Raw genomic sequence first — 22,344 nt, forward strand, 5'->3', positions numbered from 1 at the left:
TGTTGAAAATCAACATTAGCAGTCCAGCAAACTCCCTCAGGCAGCTTTTTAAAAACTCTCAGATGCAAGTTATCTGGGTCTGCTGGTTTAAAATTGTCTAACTGTAGTAGCTGCTATTTAACATTCTCCTGAGATACTAGTAGAATGGAAAGAATGTTATGTTATATGATATGACTACATCATCTGATGATCATCAAGGTTTAGAGCTCTCCAGTCTTCTACTCAAGCATATAGGAACTTGCAGGTTTTATTACATGTATGTAAAGATCTAGCACACTGAAAACACATTCTTGAGTATTTGTCATTACTTCCACTTAGTTTGATTTCTATTTTATTACTACCAAATTCTTGGAGTAAATAATTTGGATTAAAAATAATACAATCTCCACCTCCTCTTTGGATCGCTTTCTATTCCATATAGGTTCTTATAGTGAGCTCATCACTGTAGTATGAGAGTGCCTGGCACAGGCCTTGGATAACTCAGTCACTAGCTGTATAAAGTTGTTCTTTTACTAAGTAAGGGCAAACTTGGAGTTCAGTGGAAGAACCCATGGAAATATCCACAATTATATGCAGGCTTTGCAGAATTCAATTTTTTAAAAAAAATAATTTTGATGGATAGTGTCTCTCTTTAAGCACTTATTTAGATTTTTACAATTTAATATTCAGTTGTGGGAAATTATGTACAGGTCAGACAATTATTTAATGACAGCAGATATTGAGAATCAAAAAGTTAGTTTTATAATTGTTAAAGTACAAAGTGACAACCTCACATGTCAATATACAAAGTAGATACCCTTAAATCAAACTGTAAGTTCTCAAATGATGTTTTCCTTGCCTATCTGTAAATTTTGATCATCGGTGGAAATATTTTTTCATTGGTTTATATATGCATGGTGAAATCAACATTTACCAGTAATAATCTAATCCTTCCAAGCCTAATTATATGCAATGACAATAATAGTGATATGCTAAGAATGGAGTTTTAAACTATAAACTGTGTATGCCCTCTGGTGGACATGGATACCAATTGCATCCATTTATTTAGATGAAATATAGGAGTGGACTGTCTCAGAAAGAAGATGAAAGCATGGTAGATTAGATTTAAAAATTATTCTTGTTTGTGGGGCAAGGTTGGCAGCGATTGAGAAGCAGTTGAGTATAGTGTAGATTTTAAATCTAATAAAAAAGAATTAACACTGGCTAGTGGAGTGGTGGTAACTCAGTTTGGTGTGTGTTTCTAAATAAACAAAACACAATGGAGCTAACAAGATACCTATCCTGATATCACCCTGATCACTGCTTGTATGTTGCATTCCTGTTGCTCTCTCTGACTCCTGTGTAAAGCCACACAATGAGTTCCTGATTTTGATCAGTCACTTTGAGTGCAATCACAATACAAATATAATCCTAGATTTGTAGTCCACAGGGGACCATTTTGATTATCTAATTGAATCTCCTTCATAATGGGAGCCAGAGAACTTTGCGGAGCAAACCCTGAATTGAGCCCAGTAACTTGTGGTTGAATTAGAGCATGTCTTTTTTTTAGAAGAATCCACCACAAAATGTGGTAAATTGTTCCAATGGTTAATTACCCTTAAAGTTAAAAATAGGCACTGCATTTCCAGTCTGAGTTTGTTTAGCATCATTTTCTAACCATTACATCCTGAAATGCTTTTAATAGCTTCAGAAATACTTGTTCTGTATAAACTATTGCATTTTAAAATGCAGATTTTACTTTTCAGGTCACTAATGGAGGAGTGAAGAGTGCTTCTTTAAAGGATTTATGTCCCGAGGACAAGAGACGCATTGCGAACTTAATTAAAGAACTTGCCAGGTGAGAAGCTTCACCTGAAAATGCATTATGTTTAGGGAGCGTCATTCTTTGAGTTAATGCCAAACATCTTAGAACTTCATCTTTATTAAATAGACATAAGCATAAAGTGATTGCTCTTGCTGGAAGAGACTTCAGCAAGCAGGAGACCCAGTAATGTTCCCTTACTCCCCTGACCAAAAAAAAGATAGGTGGCACTGAGCTATTAGGCCTTCATCCTGCAAACTGCAGGAGCCTGTTCACACAGAGCTAGTTACAGGATCATGGCCTTAATTGCAACAAGGGCTCTTTCCTCTTGTGTGTAAAAGAAAATATTAAATTATTTCAGTTATTTCCTTTGTTTTTTGAAATCACAAACTTTGCTGGTATGAAACTTTGCAGTGCTCATCTGCCAGAGGAGCAAGTTCTAAGAGACCTACCATTTAGAGGTAGGACCATAAGCTTTCGTGGGTATCCACTTCTTCCGAAACATGAAGTGAAAATTACAGATGCAGGCATCAATATCCTGGCACATGAAGAGAAGGGGAGTTACCTTACAGGTGGAGAACCAGTGTTGACAATTCAGTCAGGGTGGATGTGGTCCACTCCCAATAATTGATGAGGAGGTGTCAATACCAAGAGAGAGAAAATTGCTTTTGTAGTGAGCTAGCCACTCCCAGTCCCTATTCAAGCCCAAACTAATGGTGTTAAGTTTGCAAATGAATTGTAGCTCTGCAGTTTCTCTTTGAAGTCTGTTTTTGAAGTTTTTTCTTTGCAGGATGGCTATTTTTAAATCTGTTATAGAATGTCCAGGGAGATTGAAGTGTTCTCCTATTGGCTTTTGTATGTTACCATTCCTGATGTCTGATTTGTGTCCATTTATTCTTTTATGTAGAGACTGTCCAGTTTGGCCAATTTACATGGCAGAGGGGCATTTCTGGCACATGATGGCATATATCACATAAGTAGATGTGCAGGTGAATGAGCCCCTGATGGTTTGGCTCACGTGGTTGGGTCCTCTGATAATGTTGCTAGAGTAGATATGGGGACAGAGTAGGCAATGGGGTTTGTTACAGGGATTGGTTCCTGGGTTAGTGTTGCTGTGGTGTGGTGTATAGTTGCTGGTGAGTATTTGCTTCAGGCTGGGAGGACTGTCTGTAAGCGAGGACTGGACTGCCTCCCAAGGTCTGTGAGAGTGAGGGATCGTTTCCCAGGATAGGTTGTAGATCGTTGATGTGCTAGAGCATGAAGCTTTGCAGTGCTCCTCCATGAAGGAGGAGTGCTGGGCAGAGACGGGCTCCATCTTACGAAGAGAGGGAAGAGCATCTTTGTGAGCAGGTTGGCTAACCTAGTAAGGAGAGCTTTATACTAGGTTCACCGGGGGAAGGAGACCAAAGCCCTAAGGTAAGTGGGAAAACGGGATACCGGGAGGAAGCACAGGCAGGAACGTCTGTGAGGGGAGGGCTCCTGCCTCATACTGAGAATGAGGGGCGATCAGCAGGTTATCTCAAGTGCTTATATACGAATGCACAAAGCCTTGGAAACAAGCAGGGAGAACTGGAGGTCCTGGTGATGTCAAGGAATTATGACGTGATTGGAATAACAGAGACTTGTTGGGATAACTCACATGACTGGAGTACTGTCATGGATGGTTATAAACTGTTCAGGAAGGACAGGCAGGGCAGAAAAGGTGGGGGAGTAGCACTGTATGTAAGGGAGCAGTATGACTGACTGATCAGAGCTCCGGTACGAAACTGCAGAAAAACCTGAGTGTCTCTGGATTAAGTTTAGAAGTGTGAGTAACAAGAGTGATGTAGTGGTGGGGGTCTGCTACAGACCACCGGACCAGGGGGATGAGGTGGATGAGGCTTTCTTCCGGCAACTCGCAGAAGCTACTAGATCGCACGCCCTGGTTCTAATGGGTGACTTTAATTTTCCTGATATTTGCTGGGAGAGCAATACAGCGGTGCATAGACAATCCAGGAAGATTTTGGAAAGCGTAGGGGACAATTTCCTGGTGCAAGTGCTAGACGAGCCAACTGGGGGGGGGCTTTTCTTGACCTGCTGCTCACAAACAGGGAAGAATTAGTGGGGGAAGCAAAAGTGGATGGGAATCTGGGAGGCAGTGACCATGAGATGGTCAAGTTCAGGATCCTGACACAGGGAAGAAAGGTAAGCAGCAGGATACGGACCCTGGACTTCAGGAAAGCAGACTTCGACTCCCTCAGGGAGCGGATGGGTAGGATCCCCTGGGGGACTAACATGAAGGGGAAAGGAGTCCAGGAGAGCTGGCTGTATTTCAAGGAATCCCTGTTGAGGTTACAGGGACAAACCATCCCGATGAGTCGAAAGAATAGTAAATATGGCAGGCGACCAGCTTGGCTTAATGGTGAAATCCTAGCGGATCTTAAACATAAAAAAGAAGCTTACAAGAAGTGGAAGGTTGGACATATGACCAGGGAAGAGTATAAAAATATTGCTCGGGCATGTAGGAATGAAATCAGGAGGGCCAAATCGCACCTGGAGCTGCAGCTAGCAAGAGATGTCAAGAGTAACAAGACGGGTTTCTTCATGTCTGTTGGCAACAAGAAGAAAGCCAAGGAAAGTGTGGGCCCCTTACTGAATGAGGGAGGCAACCTAGTGACAGAGGATGTGGAAAAAGCTAATGTGCTCAATGCTTTTTTTGCCTCTGTCTTCACTAACAAGGACAGCTCCCAGACTGCTGCGCTGGGCATCGCAACATGGGGAGTAGATGGCCAGCCCTCTGTGGAGAAAGAGGTGGTTAGGGACTATTTAGAAAAGCTGGACGTGCACAAGTCCATGGGGCCGGACGAGTTGCATCCGAGAGTGCTAAAGGAATTGGCGGATGTGATTGCAGAGCCATTGGCCATTATCTTTGAAAACTCGTGGCGAACGGGGGAAGTCCCAGATGACTGGAAAAAGGCTAATGTAGTGCCAATCTTAAAAAAAGGGAAGAAGGAGGATCCTGGGAACTACAGGCCAGTCAGCCTCACCTCAGTCCCCGGAAAAATCATGGAGCAGGTCCTCAAGGAATCAATCCTGAAGCACTTACACGAGAGGAAAGTGATCAGGAATGGTCAGCATGGATTCACCAAGGGAAGGTCATGCCTGACTAATCTAATCGCCTTCTATGAAGAGATTACTGATTCTGTGGATGAAGGGAAAGCAGTGGATGTATTGTTTCTTGACTTTAGCAAAGCTTTTGACACGGTCTCCCACAGTATTCTTGTCAGCAAGTTAAAGAAGTATGGGCTGGATGAATGTACTATAAGGTGGGTAGAAAGTTGGCTAGATTGTCGGGCTCAACGGGTAGTGATCAATGGCTCCATGTCTAGTTGGCAGCCGGTGTCAAGTGGAGTGCCCCAGGGGTCGGTCCTGGGGCCGGTTTTGTTCAATATCTTCATAAATGATCTGGAGGATGGTGTGGATTGCACTCTTAGCAAATTTGCGGATGATACTAAACTGGGAGGAGTGGTAGATACGCTGGAGGGCAGAGGTAGGATACAGAGGGACCTAGACAAATTGGAGGATTGGGCCAAAAGAAATCTAATGAGGTTCAAGAAGGACAAGTGCAGAGTCCTGCACTTAGGACGGAAGAACCCAATGCACAGCTACAGACTAGGAACCGAATGGCTAGGCAGCAGTTCTGCGGAAAAGGACCTAGGGGTTACAGTGGACGAGAAGCTGGATATGAGTCAGCAGTGTGCCCTTGTTGCCAAGAAGGCCAATGGCATTTTGGGATGTATAAGTAGGGGCATAGCGAGCAGATCGAGGGACGTGATCGTTCCCCTCTATTCGACATTGGTGAGGCCTCATCTGGAGTACTGTGTCCAGTTTGGGGCCCCACACTACAAGAAGGATGTGGATAAATTGGAGAGAGTCCAGCGAAGGGCAACAAAAATGATTAGGGGTCTGGAACACATGACTTATGAGGAGAGGCTGAGGGAACTGGGATTGTTTAGTCTGCGGAAGAGAAGAATGAGGGGGGATTTGATAGCTGCTTTCAACTACCTGAGAGGTGGTTCCAGAGAGGATGGTTCTAGACTATTCTCAGTGGTAGAAGATGACAGGACAAGGAGTAATGGTCTCAAGTTGCAGTTGGGGAGGTTTAGGTTGGATATTAGGAAAAACTTTTTCACTAGGAGGGTGGTGAAACACTGGAATGCGTTACCTAGGGAGGTGGTAGAATCTCCTTCCTTGGAAGTTCTTAAGGTCAGGCTTGACAGAGCCTTGGCTGGGATGATTTGATTGGGGATTGGTCCTGCTTTGAGCAGGGGGTTGGACTAGATGACCTCCTGAGGTCCCTTCCAACCCTGATATTCTATGATTCTAGAGAGGTTTTAGCTGGGGGCTGTACATGATGGCCAGTGGTGTTCTGTTGTTTTCCTTGTTGGGCCTGTCCTGTAGTAGGTGACTTCTGGGTACCCGTCTTGCTCTGTCAGTCTTTCCTCACTTCCCCAGGTGGGTATTGTAGTTTTAAGAATACTTGATAAAGATCTTGTAGGTGTTTGTCTTTGTCTGAGGGGTTGGAGCAAATGCGGTTGTATCTTAGCATTTGGCTGTAGACAATGGATTGTACGATGTGTCCTGGATGGAAGCTGGAGGCATGTAGGTAAGTACAGCGGTCAGTAGGTTTCTGGTATAGGGTGGTGGTTATGTGACCATCACTGTACTGTGCAAATAAGCAATCTGTCTCACCTCTTACATGTTTTAACTTCCCTCCCACCATGATCGAAAAAAATTGGAGTCTCCTCACCACACAAAGATGAAAAATGAAATGAAAGACCTGAGGAGTCACCCTGTTCTAGTTTCCATTTAAAAAGGAGGGAAAGAACATTTGGTAATGTTATGTTAGGCTAAAATTTAAGATGGACCTTGTTTCTTCCATGTATTAAAGGCAGTTGGTGATGATCACCAGCATTGCATACTTATAACCTTTCAGAAGTTTTACTGAGTATCTGCTTGTTTGCTCTTGATGGTAAAACAAAAAAAAATTGGATATTTTTTGCTGTGTAAGCTCTCTAGGGCAGGGTCCATGTGTTTGTATTGCCCAAAGCACCATTGTGCCTTAATCCTGATTGAGCCTCAAGCTGCTACCATAACATAAATATTAAAGAATAACACTGAGAATATCATAATCACTTTACTTGGTGTTTAGCATCCACGTGTGCTCAGTGGAGAGGTCTGTTGCTAGTGAATCCCAAGTACTTGACTTTCCCTAGGAAGCTTATTTTTCTGTCAGATGGTAATATAGATTGTTTATTTAGAACCTGACTGTTCCCATTATAAGGTCTTATTTTTCCTAAATTAACTATTTAAAAAACCCACAGATTTTATCCCCTCCATTAACACTTCAGATTAAAACACATACTGCATGGGACTCTAAATGTGCATAAGTTACCTGACTGTTTGAACAAGTGCACCATTTTTTACACAATCTTCATTATAGGGCATGCATTCTTTTGGAAATCCTAGTTGACGGTAAGATGGTGCTTACACTGTCAAAGACTTCATAATACAAAAAGGTTCACTCTTTTTTCAATTTAAAAAAAAAAAAAACCTTTAGAAAGTTTATCCTGGAATTTGCTCCTTACCTAATTGTATGTTTCAGTTGGGTGTTCTCACTGGGCTGCTGGCATTTTTTCATAGTATTCTATTTCTTTTTTTCAAGAAAAGAACACTTTGTAAAATTTCTTGCATTCTTCGAGGTGAAAGATGGTGTCCAAAATACAAAGTCATATTTTAGCCTAAACATTTTTACATGTACCTACAAATTCTAAAAAACTTCAGGTGTTTTTAACCATAGATCTCAAAATGCTTTGCAAAAGTGAGCAAGCATCATTAGCCTTATTTTCTCATATAGAGAAACTGAGGCACAGAGATGAAGTGATGTCACCCAGTAAATCAGTGATGCAGCTAGGAATGTTGTGTCTCTTGATTTATTCTCATCATCCACTGGAAAACTTTACCTCCTAATAACTTGTTACCAATTTTTGCTATACAATCTTTTAGTAAACTTCCAACTCTATATTTTTAACTACTCCATGTGTTAGAACGTCTAGTTAAGGCTGTAATGAAGAATAGATTGCACTGAAGCCTGCTTAGAAATGGTCAAATGCTGTAACTATTCTAGATACTGGTCTCACTGTTTGATGTATAGGTGAATAATCTAATAATGAAAAAACCCTCTATTACATTCTTACTCAAAATACACTGCTCCCAACTGAATTCCAATGCACTAACTCATTTAAACCTGGGATTCTTTTAAAGTCTCAGATGCTTTGATTTTTCCCTGAGGATAGCTTGATATTTCTGCCTGACATTTCTCTGAAGAAAAATAGAAAGTGCAGCAACATTAATTTTGAAATGTAAAATTAGTGGAACACTATTTTATATTTAGTTCTTTTATTTTTAAACGTAATCATATTTTTATTGGATATAATTAAGTCCTTTGCAAGAGTGATAAGAAAGTTAAACTCTAACTCCTCTCACCTCATTACCTTTTTTAAAAAACTCTCCATAATTTGATATTTCATAGTAGAAAAAGAACCAGAAAAATACTGGAAAACTTCCAGATAGAATTTGCAGTTAATAATAATTAATAATAAAAAAAAATCAAAACCTCATTTGGCCAGAGAGAAACTTCATAGGTCCTGATTCTTCCGCACTGTGTGCATGGAAATGTCATGGTAGCTGAGAATAATTCCTGCATGTTTATCACAGGATCATGGATGGAAATTGTTTGGTAAATAACTGCCCATCTCAAGACAAACTAAAGGAAGGGATAAAATCAGTGGCAGAACTTCCATTGATGCAAGTGGTCAGAATTTCACTCAAGATTTGCTGTAATAGCTCAAGTTATTGGCCCATCTTATTGGGTATCTTGACTTTTCTGCAATGGTTTATGACTGGTGGAGCAACTGGAGATTGTCTTCATCTCGTCACTCTTGCAATTTTGTACATTCTGCACAAAAAAAAAATTAAATTCTGCACACAGTTTTTTAAAAATCTGCAAAATTCTGCAAATTTTATTTCTCAAATAAATGTGGAGACTCCAGCATGGCATTGGGGAGCGCAGGCCACTGGCTGCACAGAGGTGGGAGATCACTGTGCAGCTTCCCCCCGGGACGTGGATTCAGCAATGAGACTGCACCCAACCCTGACACAGCGTAAGGACCGGGCCTACCCCAGAAACACCCCAGGGCCCTGCCCCTCTGTGCCAGGTGCACCAGATATGGGCAGGCAGGCCAGCAAGGCATGATCCAAGTGTGGAGGGGCTTAGTGTGGAGGGATCCAGGTGTGGGTTGAGAGGGTTCTGTGTGAGGCAATCTGGATGCGGGCACCTCAGTGGGGGATCCGGGTGCAGGGGGGATCTGGATACACAGGGGATGTTGGCGGGGTTGGGGGGTGGTGGTTTCTGGCTGCAATGGGGCTCTGCAAGAGGGTCCAGGTGAAGGTAGTTGGGGCTCAGCAGGAAGGGTGTCTGGGTGTTGGGGGCTCAGTGGGTTGGGGATCCAGGTGCAGCTAGTTGGCTCTCGGTACAGCGCGTTCCCGGGGCGGGTGGCTCATCAGGGTGGTGCAGTGGAGTGGGGTTTGTTGGGGGTTCTGGGTGCGAGGGAGTGGGTGAATCTCAGCAGGAGGGTCTGGGTATGAGGGAGTCTGGATGCACAGGGGTTGGGCAGATGGAGGAGCAGCTCCCTGTACAGTAATCCCTTCCCCTGTAGCTGAGGAGCGATGGGTGCAGGAAGCATGGGGGAGGGAAATTTGCAGAACTTCCTACAGCCGGGGGAGAAATTTGGAGGGGGTGTCTGACACAGCCCCGGATGCCATGCAGGGGAAGAGGAAGTCCTGTTCTCCCCAGCCCAGCCGGGACTAGCAGCTGAGCCCAGCACAGGATAGGAGCCACTAGTGGGGTCTTCCTCAGTCCTGCCCCCTGCCCCACAGTGATTTACCTCTCTGCCAGCTGCCCTGGCCACCCGAAACATACTGCTGGTGAGGGTTGCATGACTACTCTTGTGGCTTCCTTTTGGTTTCCCATCAGAAAGTCATTTTTCTGTGGGGAAGCAAAGAAATATGTGGGGGACATAAATTCTGCGTATGTGCAGTGGCATAGATTTCCTTCAGGAGTAGTATGTGTGTATTCCTTCCAGACTCTGCTGAAGATTAGCTAATATACTGAAGCATGGAAGAGGATTATCTTTACCTTAGTTTGACTAAGTTCTAATGTTGTTAGACATAATATTATCCTGTCCTTTGGAAAAATTCCAGCTACAGTATTTGCTTCCAACCTGTGCTGCAGGGAATTTCAAAGGTTGACCACACACTAGCTATTAGGGACTTGATTAAATTTAATTTTAAGACCGGGTTGAAAGAAGGAACTCAGATCCCTTCTAATCTTCTTTTCAAGGCTAAATAATTATAGTTTTTGCACTCTTCTGTCACTTGTAAGTCCTAGCCATCTCTTTGTCTTTTTCTGTACCTATCCAAACTTTTTTACATCTTAAAGGGACATGAACTGGATTGGGTATTCCAAATGAAACTGGTCTGTCAGCTGTGTGTCATCTTCTGTATTTTATGTGCCTTTTAAATACATCCAATGCGCTGTTCGCTTTAACTAGAGAATCTGGACAGACTTGTCACTCCACTGTCCATAGTGACTGATGCTAGACATTCCAAAGGTTTTGCAGGCACCGTGTGGCTTTCTTTCATGTTCCAGCTGGGGCTCTGCTCATTGTTGATTCCTTGAGGAATTTTAGAGCTGGGGTAAGTCATGGCTAAGTTACCAGAGTGCTTTGTGTACTGAGCAGTGCAAGTGGGGTATGATCATTGGGCTAGCTGCTCCATGGGTGTTTCAAAAACACCCAGAGGTTCCCATGTACTCAGGCAGCTGCTTCTGGCTTACTGATGCAAGAGGCACAACTATACCAGCAGGAGGAAGTTAAACCATTACTCTCCACAAAGACCTATTAGCCAGAGAAGATGTTCAGTGACCTCACACTGATGCAGGCTTTCCAGAGCAGTGATGGGGAGAGGGCAACACACAGGATCCATACACTCTCACTCCTTGATAGGGTCACAACTGCCCTGGATCCTTCCAGAGGAACAGTAGGAGATATCATAGAATATCCGGGTTGGAAGGGACCTCAGGAGGTCATCTAGTCCAAATCCCTGCTCAAAGCAGGACCAGTCCCCAACTAAATCATCCCAGCCTGGGCTTTGTCAAACCTAACCTTAAAAACCTCAAAGGAAGGCGATTGTACCGTCTCCCTAGGTAATGCATTCCAGTGCTTCACCACCCTCCTAGTGAAAAAGTTTTTCCTAATATCCAACCTAAACCTCCCCCACTGCAACTTGACACCATTACTGCTTGTTCTGTCATCTGCTACAGCTGAGAACAGTCTAAATCCATCCTCTTTGGAACCTCCTTTCAGGTAGTTGAAAGCAACTATCAAATCCCCACTCATTCTTCTCTTCTGCAGACTAAATAATCCCAGTTCCCTCAGCGTCTCCTCATAAGTCATGTGTTCCAGTCCCCTAATCATTTTTGTTGCCCTCCACTGGATGCTTTCCAGTTTTTCCACATCCTTCTTGTAGTTTGGGGCCCAAAATTGGACACAGTACTCCAGATGAGGCCTCACCAATGTCGAACAGAGGGGAACGATCACGTCCCTCGATCTGCTGGCAGTGCCCCTACTTATACAGCCCAAAATGCTGTTTGCCTTCTTGGCAACAAGGGGACACTGACTCATATCCAGCTTCTCGTTCACTGTAACCCCTAGGTCCTTTTCTGCAGAACTGCTGCCTAGCTATTCGGTCCCTAGTCTTCCGTCCTAAGTGCAGGACTCTGCATTTGTCCTTGTTGAACCTCATCAGATTTCTTTTGGCCCAATCCTCTAATTTGTCTAGGTCCCTCTGTATCCTATCCCTACCCTCCAGCGTATCTACCACTCCTCCCAGTTTAGTGTCATCTGCTAATTGCTGAGGGTGCAGTCCATGCCATCCTCCAGATCATTAATGAAGATATTGAACAAAACTGGCCCCAGGACCGACCCTTGGGGCACGCTGCTTGATACCGGCTGCCAACTAGACATGGAGCCGTTGATCACTATCCATTGAGCCCAACGATCTAGCCAGCTTTCTATCCACCTTATAGTCCATTCATCCAGCCCATACTACTTTAACTTGCTGGCAAGAATACTGTGGGAGACCGTGTCAAAAGCTTTGCTAAAGTCAAGGAATAACACGTCCACCGCTTTCCCCTCATTCACAGAGCCAGTTATCTTGTCAGAGAAGGCAATTAGAGTAGTCAGGCATGACTTGTCCTTGGTGAATCCATGCTGACTGTTCCTGATCACTTTCCTCTCCTCTAAGTGCTTCAGAATTGATTTCTGGAGGACCTGCTCCATGATTTGTCCAGGGACTGAGGTGAGGCTGACTGGCCTGTAGTTCCCCGGATCCTCCTCCTTCCCTTTTTTAAAGATGGGCACTATATTAGCTTTTTTCCAGTCATCCGGGACCTCCCCCGATTGCCACGAGTTTTCAAAGATAATGGCTAATGGCTCTGCAGTCACATCTGCCAACTCCTTTAGCACTCTTGGATGCAGCGCATCCAGTCCCATGGACTTGTGCTCGTCCAGCTTTTCTAAATAGCCCGAACCACTTCTTTCTCCACAGAGGGCTGGTCACCTCCTCCCCATGCTGTGCTGTCCAGTGATGTAGTCTGGGAGTTGACCTTGTGCGTGAAGACAGAGGCAAAAAAAGCATTGAGTACATTAATTTTTTCCACATCCTCTATCACTAGGTTGCCTCCCTCGTTCAGTAAGGGGCTCACACTTTCCTTGGCTTTCTTCTTATTGCTAACATACCTGAAGAAACCCTTCTTGTTACTCTTAACATCTCTTGCTAGCTGCAACTCCAGGTGTGATTTGGCCTTCCTGATTTCACTCCTGCATGCCCGAGCAATGTTTTTATTACTCTTTCCTGGTCATTTGTCCAATCTTCCATTTCTTGTAAGCTTCTTTTTTGTGTTTAAGATCAGCAAAGATTTCACTGTTAAGCCAAGCTGGTCGCCTGCCATATTTACTATTCTTTCTACACATCGGGATGGTTTGTCCCTGTAACCTCAATAAGGATTCTTTAATATACAGCCAGGTCTCCTTGACTCCTTTCCTCCCATGTTATTCTGCCCATCAGTTCCCTGAGGGAGTCAAAGTCTGCTTTTCTGAAGTCCAGGATTCGTATTCTGCTGCTCTCCTTTCTTCCTTGTGTCAGGATCCTGAACTCGACCATCTCATGGTCACTGCCTCCCAGGTTCCCATCCGATTTTGCTTCCCCTTCTAATTCTTCCTGGTTTGTGAGCAGCAGGTCAAGAAGAGCTCTGCCCCTAGTTGGTTCCTCCAGCACTTGCACCAGGAAATTGTCCTCTACACGTTCCAAAAACTTCCTGGATTGTCTATGCGCTGCTGTATTGCTCTCCCAGCAGATATCAGGGTGATTGAAGTCTCCCATGAGAACCAGGGCGTGCGGTCTAGTAACTTTCGTGAGTTCCCGGAAGAAAGCCTCGTCCACCTCATCCCCCTGGGCTGGTGGTCTATAGCAGACTCCCACCACGACATCACCCTTGGTGCTCACACTTCTAAACTTAATCCAGAGACTCTCAGGTTTTTCTGCAGTTTCATACTGAAGCTCTGAGCAGTCATACTGCTCTCTTACTTACAATGCAACTCCCCCACCTTTTCTGCCCTTCCTGTCCTTCCTGAACAGCTTATATCCATCCATCCATGACAGTACTCCAGTCATGTGATTTATCCCACCAAGTCTTTGTTATTCCAATCAGGATCAGCCAGCTATCTGTCCCACACTGCCTCTGGGACTTCCTAAGTAGAGTGGCGGGAGTGGCCACAGAATACACTTGACCGAAACATGTTTTTGTAACTAATATGAGAGTCTTGAGGGCCCACTCTCCTTCAGTATCTGGCATAGTGGATGGGGGGTTGTAACCTGTGAGGACTCTCAGGATGGACAGCTTCCATGAATAGGGAGCATCCTCACTAAGAATATGGTATGTGTGACGCCAAGCGGTAGTTCACAGCTGTGGTAGCAAGATTTGCTTATTCCTGTCTTTACCCTCACCCTGCAAATTCTTCCTCCCTGCCTTGACATTTTGTGTGTGGCGCCAAGGAATTCAGTTGTATTTTGGGTGTGTAGAAGTATCAGATAAGATATATATATATGCCATGTGTTAGGATATAGATATGCAGGCCGGTCTGTAAAGGCCTATACTCTAATTAGGTGTATTCTTATCACTTAGCTAGTTATAGAGGTATAAAAGAGAGAATCAGAATCACTGTCTGACTGTATAAGGCCTTTGGTTAAACAGCAGAGGTAGCCATAAGCTGGGAAGCGACCGGTCACATCCTCACATTCCAAACTAGTCACATTAAAAGAAGGTGCTATTGGGCTGTTAGGAATACAATCCTGTCCTGATGGTGCCTATCACCTCCAGAGAAAGGGAAGTGCCTAGAAAATGTAAAAGGAAACTTAGTTTGATAGCATCCTGTCTGGCAAGAACTCACTTATCAATAGCTGGGATGTGAAATCCTCATTTCTGTGTTGTTCTATCATTGTAGTCCCCATTTCCCTATTGTTTGCCTGTATAATCTCTGTCTGGTTCTGTGATTTTCTGTCTGCTGTATAATTAATTTTGCTGGGTGTAAACTAATTAAGGTGGTGGGATATAATTGGTTAAATAATCATGTTACAATATGTTAGGATTGGTTAGTTAAATTTCAGGAAAATGATTGCTTAAGGTATAGCTAAGCAGAACTCAAGTTTTACTATATAGTCTGCAGTCAATCAGGAAGTAAGGGGGGGGAAATGCGGGGTGGGGAAATTGGAATCATGTTTTGCTAAGGGGGGTGAATGGGAACAGGGACACCAGTAAGGCTCTGTGGTGTCAGAGCTGGGAAGGAGGATACTAAGGAAGGAAACTGGAATCATGCTTGCTGGAAGTTCACCCCAATAAACATCGAATTGTTTGCACCTTTGGACTTCGGGTATTGTTGCTCTCTGTTCATGCGAGAAGGACCAGGGAAGTAAGTGGGTGAAGGAATAAGCCCCTAACACCTTGCAGACTCATTCATTAGCAGTCCTACTCCTCACAGCACTGGGAGGACAAGTACCTTTGTTTGTCTTCTCTCAGTTGACAGAGGGCACCCCTAGAAAATCAAGCCCCTCACCCTTTATTAAATCTTCAATTAAAGGCAGAGCACTGGTATAGTAGTGCCCCCAGACACAAGTTTCCAGAGGCCATTTGGCCATCTCAAAATGAGATCGAGGTGTCTGCATCTAATTGGAAGTACATTACTATACACACCTGAAAAGGGTGACCAGACATTCCTATGTGTGCATAGCATTGTCACAGAATGTAGAATGCCCTTGCCTGACTAGGCAGATACTGTATAATGGAATTCATGTCCTCAGTCAGTGAGAGTGAAGGAGCTCAGAATGGAGTTTGCTGTGCCTGTGGGCTAAGGAACAGCTTGAGGATGAAATCTTTATTAGGGGACATGAGGCTTCCTAGCTGGGGGAACAGGGTAGCCGAGTCTGAGATATTCATCTGCTTTCTCCGTGTGGTTCACCAAGCATGTGGATTGGGTTGTTGGGCGTGGATATCTTGGCTCTAAAACCAGAGATGCTATATGTGGTAGAGAGAGAGAGAGCCTGGAGCACTGGGCCTGGTGCAAGACCTGTTACTGTGAACCAAAGTCAGGCGATATATTAAAGCAATGCTTACAAGTTTACTGCCTGGTACATGAACTTAGCAAAGGTACCGCTAGCTTTGCTAAAACACAGGCACTCCCAAGAAGTACTAGGCACTGGGTAAGCATGTGAACCCATTCCAAAAGATTAGCACAGGTACCTCCTGACCTAGCACAAAATAAGAGGGTTTGACAGAAGTGATGAATAGACACGGCTTAAATTCTCATAGATTGTTTCCCGGAGGGCCCCCCAACCCCACCAACATGCTATAAAAACTCCAGGGCCCAGTGCAGGGAGGGAGGGGGAACTTGGGGCTCCAGGCTTCAGCCTTCAACTGCTGGGCTGGCAGTGGGGGGATGCTCGTGGCTTCCGCCCTGCAGGGCGGCAGAAGTCTGGACTTCAGCTGCGGGGGGGGGGGGAGGTCTCAAGCTTCAGCCCTCCTGGGGGGAGGCTCCAGGGCTCGGGGATTCAGCCCTGTTGGGGTGCACTGGGGCTCCACTCCAGACAGCTCCGGCTGAACTTAAGCCCTGTGAATAGGGATGTTTTGCCCAAGACATCAGGAACAAGATACAAGGAGAGGTAACAAGCAGATGTTGTGAAACATGTAAAGTGGTATGTAAATTGTTTGTCTAGAAATCTCGGGGTACCTCGCCTTGACCCTTCGTGTGGCTGAGGGGACAGCAGAAATTCCCGCTGCTGACTGAGCTGCTTCTTGCCATGGGGCACTCATATGTTAGTGTACCTGTAGCTCCTATGGGATGCTAGGAGTGTGCCTTGAGGGCTATAAACCTGGCCGAGTGCCTTTGTCCCTGAACCGTGCCTGTGGTCTTTCTTTTATGGGTAGCATCGAGGGCTGCTGAATGAGCAGGCTGCACACCTGCTTGTGCTGATAACACCGGAGCTCCAAGAACAGAAGCACTGAGCAGCTGTAACAGCTTAGCCGCCTGGAGAGCGTTACCGAGGCAACGACAGTCCAGCCCTCTACACTTAAAAACAGTGTAGTCTCCCTGTGTTGACTCCTGGGTAAGAGAATAGAAACCTTGATTAAAGGGAATCTCTAGGGGACCCAAGAGGACATAGAAGGAAGTCTGAAGGGATCCACACTCATCAGTCCTCTGTATACACCTCAGTAGCAAGCATTGATAGTGACACAACTGGACTGTGGACCATAGAGCTATGGCAGCATGCAGGATAAGGTTTAATCAGTATGTGTGGTGTGGAGATGTTAACTGCTGGGGAGTGTTGCTGCAGTTGATTTGTGGACTTTGTAGGCATAGGTATGTTATGGGCATTAAGTTGTACACAGCTGTGTGGAGCTGCCTATCCAGTTCAGTACAGTGGTAGTATATTTGCTTTTGGGGTGGCCATTCCCAACTTGTTCATAAGATCATACAAATGGCCATACTGGGTCAGACCAATGGTCCATCTAGTCCAATATCCTGTCTTCCAGCAGTGGCCAACGTTAGATGCCTCGGAGGGAATTAACAGAATAGGGCAATTTTTGGAGTGATCCGTCCCCCTGTCATCCAGTACCAGCTTCTGGCAGTCAAAGGTTTCGGGACTCCTAGAGCATGGGGTTGTGCCCCTGACCACCCTGGAAAATAGCCATTGATGGACCTATCCTCCATGAACTTATCTAATTCTTTTTTTCATATCCCCAGCTCACCTGACAGTGCACATGGTGATGTTCTGACATCACAGGGACTGTCTGCTTTGTCCTGTAGGGCTGTCAGGTGCTCTGTTGCCTTCTTTTCAGCTTGACTGCATAGACCGCTGCATTTGTCCTTTGTCTTCCCACTACCTACCATTGCCTTTAATTACACTGAGTTTGGCTAGTATTTGGCCCTTCAGCTGCTGTTTATTCAGGCCTGATATGTGTTCCTGGACTGCAGACCCAGCAGCGAGTTAGGGGTGGAGGTTACCTTCAAGATAGAGAGCTTATTTAATCACCTGTAAAGCTGTATTTTGCTTGGTGCCCCTTGGTTACCTTTCATCCCCACTATGCAAGGAGGATCCTGCTCTGTCTTGTGCTACTGCCCCTGCTGCTGTCCTGTCTTGCTCAGGATGCTCTGACTGTCACTTTCAAAGCCAATCTCCTCCTTGAGACAAAAAGAAAAGGAGGACTTGTGGTACCTTAGAGACTAACCAATTTATCTGAGCATAAGCTGTAGCTCACGAAAGCTTATGCTCAAACAAATTGGTTGGTCTCTAAGGTGCCACAAGTCCTCCTTTTCTTTTTGCGGATACAGACTAACACGGCTGCTATTCTGAAACCTCTCCTTAAGACACTACTTCCTTGAGAGCTGTGGGCCCTGGTCTTCCCGTCAGTGAAGTGAACAAAATAGATGGTGGCTTTACTAATTTGCTTTTGATGTCACATCCTTTCCTCCCATCCCATCTGTTGTCTATTTAGGTCTTAATTCTGCATGCATAAATCTTTCTGAAGAGTCAGACACTGCACAAGCATAAGGTTCTGTACAGGTGGATCCCTTTGCAGGGTCAAATCCGTGGGTTTTTAAGCTCTTCAAAGCAGGGCTTTGGGGTCAAGTTTTCAAGAGGAATCTAGGCATTAAAGTCCCATTGAAAGTCAATGAGACATGGGCTTCTAAATCACTTTTGAAAATAGGTCTTGAGACTTGGTCGCTTTTTGGTGCTCTTGAAAATGTTATCCTTTCTCTCTGTGCTGGACTGCCATGTGCCTGGCAGACTGTGAGCAGTACCTAAATGATAAAAATTCCAACAAGCTCAGAAACCAGTCAGTGTCATCTTTCCAATTCCCAACTCCGTGTCTTTGTTCACATGACCCTGTCTGTATGGAATGTCTTTTCCTTATGGTTTGCCAAATTTCCACCCTCTCTACATTCAAGTCCAGATGGGACAGGGACAGGGTGGGTGGTAATAGGCGCTTATATAAGAAAAAGTCCCCCAAAATGGGACTGTCCCTTTAAAAACGGGACATCTGGTCACCCTACATTGTACTGTGTGTTAAATAAAAAGTGCAATGCAGCACATGAACACGATGAAGATAATACAAACAATAAAAGCACAGAATATAGAGATGGGCAAAACCCATTAGATTTGGTCCCTGTCCTCTTTGGCCTATACAAAATAATTCCCTACGGTGCATTTTCTAATGCTTTGTCCAGTTCGAATACTTCTGCTGTAAATTGGTGTGGCCTTGTGCTCAATCTTTTTCTGATGCCGCATCACCCTTGCAATTAGCAGATGACCATCCTCCTTTATGTCCCCTCATGGCAAGTGCTGTCACCTTTTTTCCTCTTCTGGTCATTTTCTCATCCCCTTTTCTGCTCCCCCCCCATCTCATTTGTGTGTATAGTTGCTTTCCTTTCTATTTGTTTTTCTTCTCCTCTCCTCCCTGTTTCCTACTTGCTGGAAAGCTACATTCTGCTTGGAGTGCAGGCATGTATTACTGGCTGTATGGAGCTAGGCCATGTGTGGTACTGCAGCTGAAATGAGTGCTGTAGGTTCAGAAAGAAGAAGCTAATACTGGTGAGATGCAAAAGCCTGAGTCTAAAGTGGTGATTGCTCCTGTAGCTTGTTGCATTAGAGTTCTTGGTGGGAGCAGGGTTGGGTGATAAACATATGTTGTCTTATTCAAAGCCATAGGAGCAAATATTAATGGGACCTGGGGGTGGATTCAGGGTCATGTAGCTTTCTCCACATGCATTGCTTTCCTCCTCTGGTGTGTGCAGCCCCCATGTGAAACAGTCTTGTGGTGGATCTAGACTGGTGAGGACCACCAATGTGTAGAATTGTGTAGGACAAGAAAATGGACATAGGCCCTTTGTTGGTGGAATGGTTTGACACCACAGCCATCTCTTGCTATGTATGATATAAAAAACTGTACTTAATGATTAGCTCTGGAGCCTCAGATTGCCCCACTGTAAAGGTGGTGTACATACAGGGTCAAATCATCCCCTTATACTTTTATTTTCTGGCCTTGGGTTTGGAGAGCAGGGATTTTGAGCTTTAGCATCAGCCCTGTCAGGTAGCTACTTCTCATTCTGTACAACCTTTGCTTGAGCTATGGTTAAGGTTGGGGGTTGGAGTCAGGCAGGTGTCTCTTGGCCATGGCGTTCTGCCTCACCCCCACTGTGGATTTTCCTGTACTGGGGAACGCTGACCCAATCAACATTTTTGTGGGTGCTCCCTGGAATGTTGAAACTCCTTCACACCCCCTATGGGTGAGTTAGAATGCTACATGGATGACTGAGTCTGTTCCTGATTTCCCTGCAGATCTTGGGACATCAGTGAGTCTGGTGATCTATGTCTTCCCATTTGTTCCAAGGAACAGGCCCTCCTTCTTGCCCCAAAACCACCTCCTCCAAGTAAAGTAAACTGAAACTTGGTCAGTTTCTTGGCCTTTCTACACATTGTGATTCAATCCCGTTATCTTCCTCATGGCAGCTGTGGGTCTGAACATTGGTAAAACACTTCGAGATCCTTCAGCGAAAGGAACTATGGAAGTGAAGAGCATTAACTATGTTGTTTAACTGTCTAAAGCAAATAGCATTTTTTGGAGAGATTTTACAGAGCCAAGATTTCCAAGTCATATTTTTAGTATAGGTAGGAGTTGTTTGGGGATAGTCTATGGGTAATAATCTTCAGCCTACACGATGCCAGAATAATTTGGGTGTTTTCCCCTTCTCTTTGGAGTTCACTTTGAAATGAAAAATAAATTATGATTGTAAACCTTGCTTACATTGTCATGTTTTAATTGCTGTCCAGTTATTTATATCAAGCAACAAGATACAAGGCCTCAGGGCCGATACAAAAACAATTGCTCATGTATTAATACCTAAACATTTGGTAGAAGAAAATCTGGTTTCTATAAAAACTTTTTCTTTGGTGAAAAGATGTGCAAACAAACAATGTTTTGCTTGTAAAATTAGAAATGGAAATATGTTCTTAAACTCTTTCTGTCTTGGGCCCTGATCCTACAACTGGAGCTGAATGGGTAGGCTCCTTATTCTTGTATGGACCTTAGTATGGCTCCATTATGGTCACAAGGGTCAGTCTGCACAGATCTAATTGCACAAAGCTTTGGGTCCTTGCTTGGTAGTTTCCGTGCGGTCCTCCACTGGAAATTAGGCACTGAGGTCATGGTCATGAATTTTATTTCGCTCTGACAGGGCAATTGGTCTCTCTTTAATCGTTTCAGGGTAAGTGAGGAAAAGGAAGAGACAGAGGAGCGACTGAGAGCAGAACAGGAGTCATTTGAGAAGAAGATCAGACAGCTAGAGGAGCAGAATGAACTTATCATCAAGGAAAGGGAAGATATCCTTTTATAAAAAAAAACCCAAAACAACGTGTGGTGGGATTCACTGTCTGAAATAACAAGTGAACTGCAGAGAGATAATTGTTCTAATTTATAGCAGGGAATAAATCTGCATGTGCTGCCATTCAAAAGCAATCAGAGATGACTTGTCAGCATGTGCTGCTACTTCATTTGAGCTTGAAACTGCCGCCCAGCTGTTCCAGTGATGTTATTTTGCTGTGAAATAGATATTTGTCAACTACAAATGGCAATAAGGAGTTTATGCATTAAAATATGGTTACAGATTTTTTTCACTTAATCCTGTTAGACGGCTGTAATTGCGGTCTAAAGCTCCTTTCACGTGGCTTTCCATTACTTTCAGTGTCCAGAGACAGGATTTACGCTGAAGGCATTAAAATAAAATAAACCTTGAGATCAGGGGTTTGGCCAGCTCATACTGGGAGAGGTTCACAAAGCAGTATTAATGGAACCAAACATTTAAAAAAAAAGAGTAATGGGTCCAAATTATGCAGTTTAGACTCATATTAAAAATTGAAAAACATGTTTGGGTCCCAATGCTGGACAGTGATCTGCACAGATCCATGCACTGGGGTCCACTTGCATGGATCAGATTGCAGGATCAGGGCCTTGGTTTATAACTAGGTTGAGCATACCAGGGACCTCTGAAATATGTTGAAGCCTTGGTCTGTCTTGTATTCAGTCGCCCAAATCCTGGTTCTTACACTGCTGCCTTTCTACTTTAAACCTTCAGAAGGCTAACGAACAATCCCAACAGGGAACACAAGAGAGGGTTTGTTTAATACAGTGGCATTAATTTTGATAAAAGAAACTGTTCACTCTACTGCTGAATGATATACAGGCTGACAAGATTTGCTGACTATGATGTAAGTGCTGAGAAATATCAAGACACGTGTTTCTGCCACAAAATACAACAAATTTGCAAAGACCATTCTAACTTCAGACTTGGCTTCAGTGGGACCACAGTTTGTACTTTTGCATTGATTTCAGTAGGATCAAGATTTTGTGGTAGAGTGTTCTAGTTCTTGGGTCTTAATGTGCTTATGCCTTTAAGTGAGATGCACGCTCTGTGGGAATATTATCTAGATTGGTGAATACGTATATGTAACTTCCATTAATGCTAATGACTGTTAGTCACTGGGAAGGAAATATACCCCTTTTATAGTTTTTTGCTTTGTTTTTTTTTTTACCTTTATCAGAGATGGGTTGTTCAAGCATAAACATCTTTTTGGAGAAGTCTGGCAAAGATGGCAGAATGTTAATGCATGCAGTTTTATACTATATAAAACTATAAAACCTATGAACATAAAACAAGGATAATTTAAACCAATATAATTTTAACTATGGGAACAGTTATCCATCATACATGAATGATTCAAAATCTTTCACATAACTCCGATCAGTTAATTTCATACCTCTTGAAGTCTGTTCC

The 22,344-nt window shown here is 44.0% G+C and overlaps 1 protein-coding gene across 4 annotated transcripts in view; it reads left to right on the forward strand.

Annotated features, from left to right (window-relative positions):
• The window catches only part of KIAA1328 (KIAA1328 ortholog), a 269,075-nt gene that overhangs the window by 12,628 nt on the left and 234,103 nt on the right, over positions 1–22,344 (forward strand). For all 4 annotated transcript variants that reach the window (XM_074952292.1, XM_074952291.1, XM_074952290.1 and 1 more), the window contains 2 exons: positions 1,746–1,837; positions 20,778–20,893. In XM_074952292.1, coding sequence (XP_074808393.1) covers positions 1,746–1,837; positions 20,778–20,893 — 208 coding nt within the window. The remainder of the gene's footprint in view (positions 1–1,745; positions 1,838–20,777; positions 20,894–22,344) is intronic.

This window comes from Natator depressus, chromosome 5 (genome assembly GCF_965152275.1).
Source record: "Natator depressus isolate rNatDep1 chromosome 5, rNatDep2.hap1, whole genome shotgun sequence".
Lineage (NCBI taxonomy): Eukaryota > Metazoa > Chordata > Testudines > Cheloniidae > Natator > Natator depressus.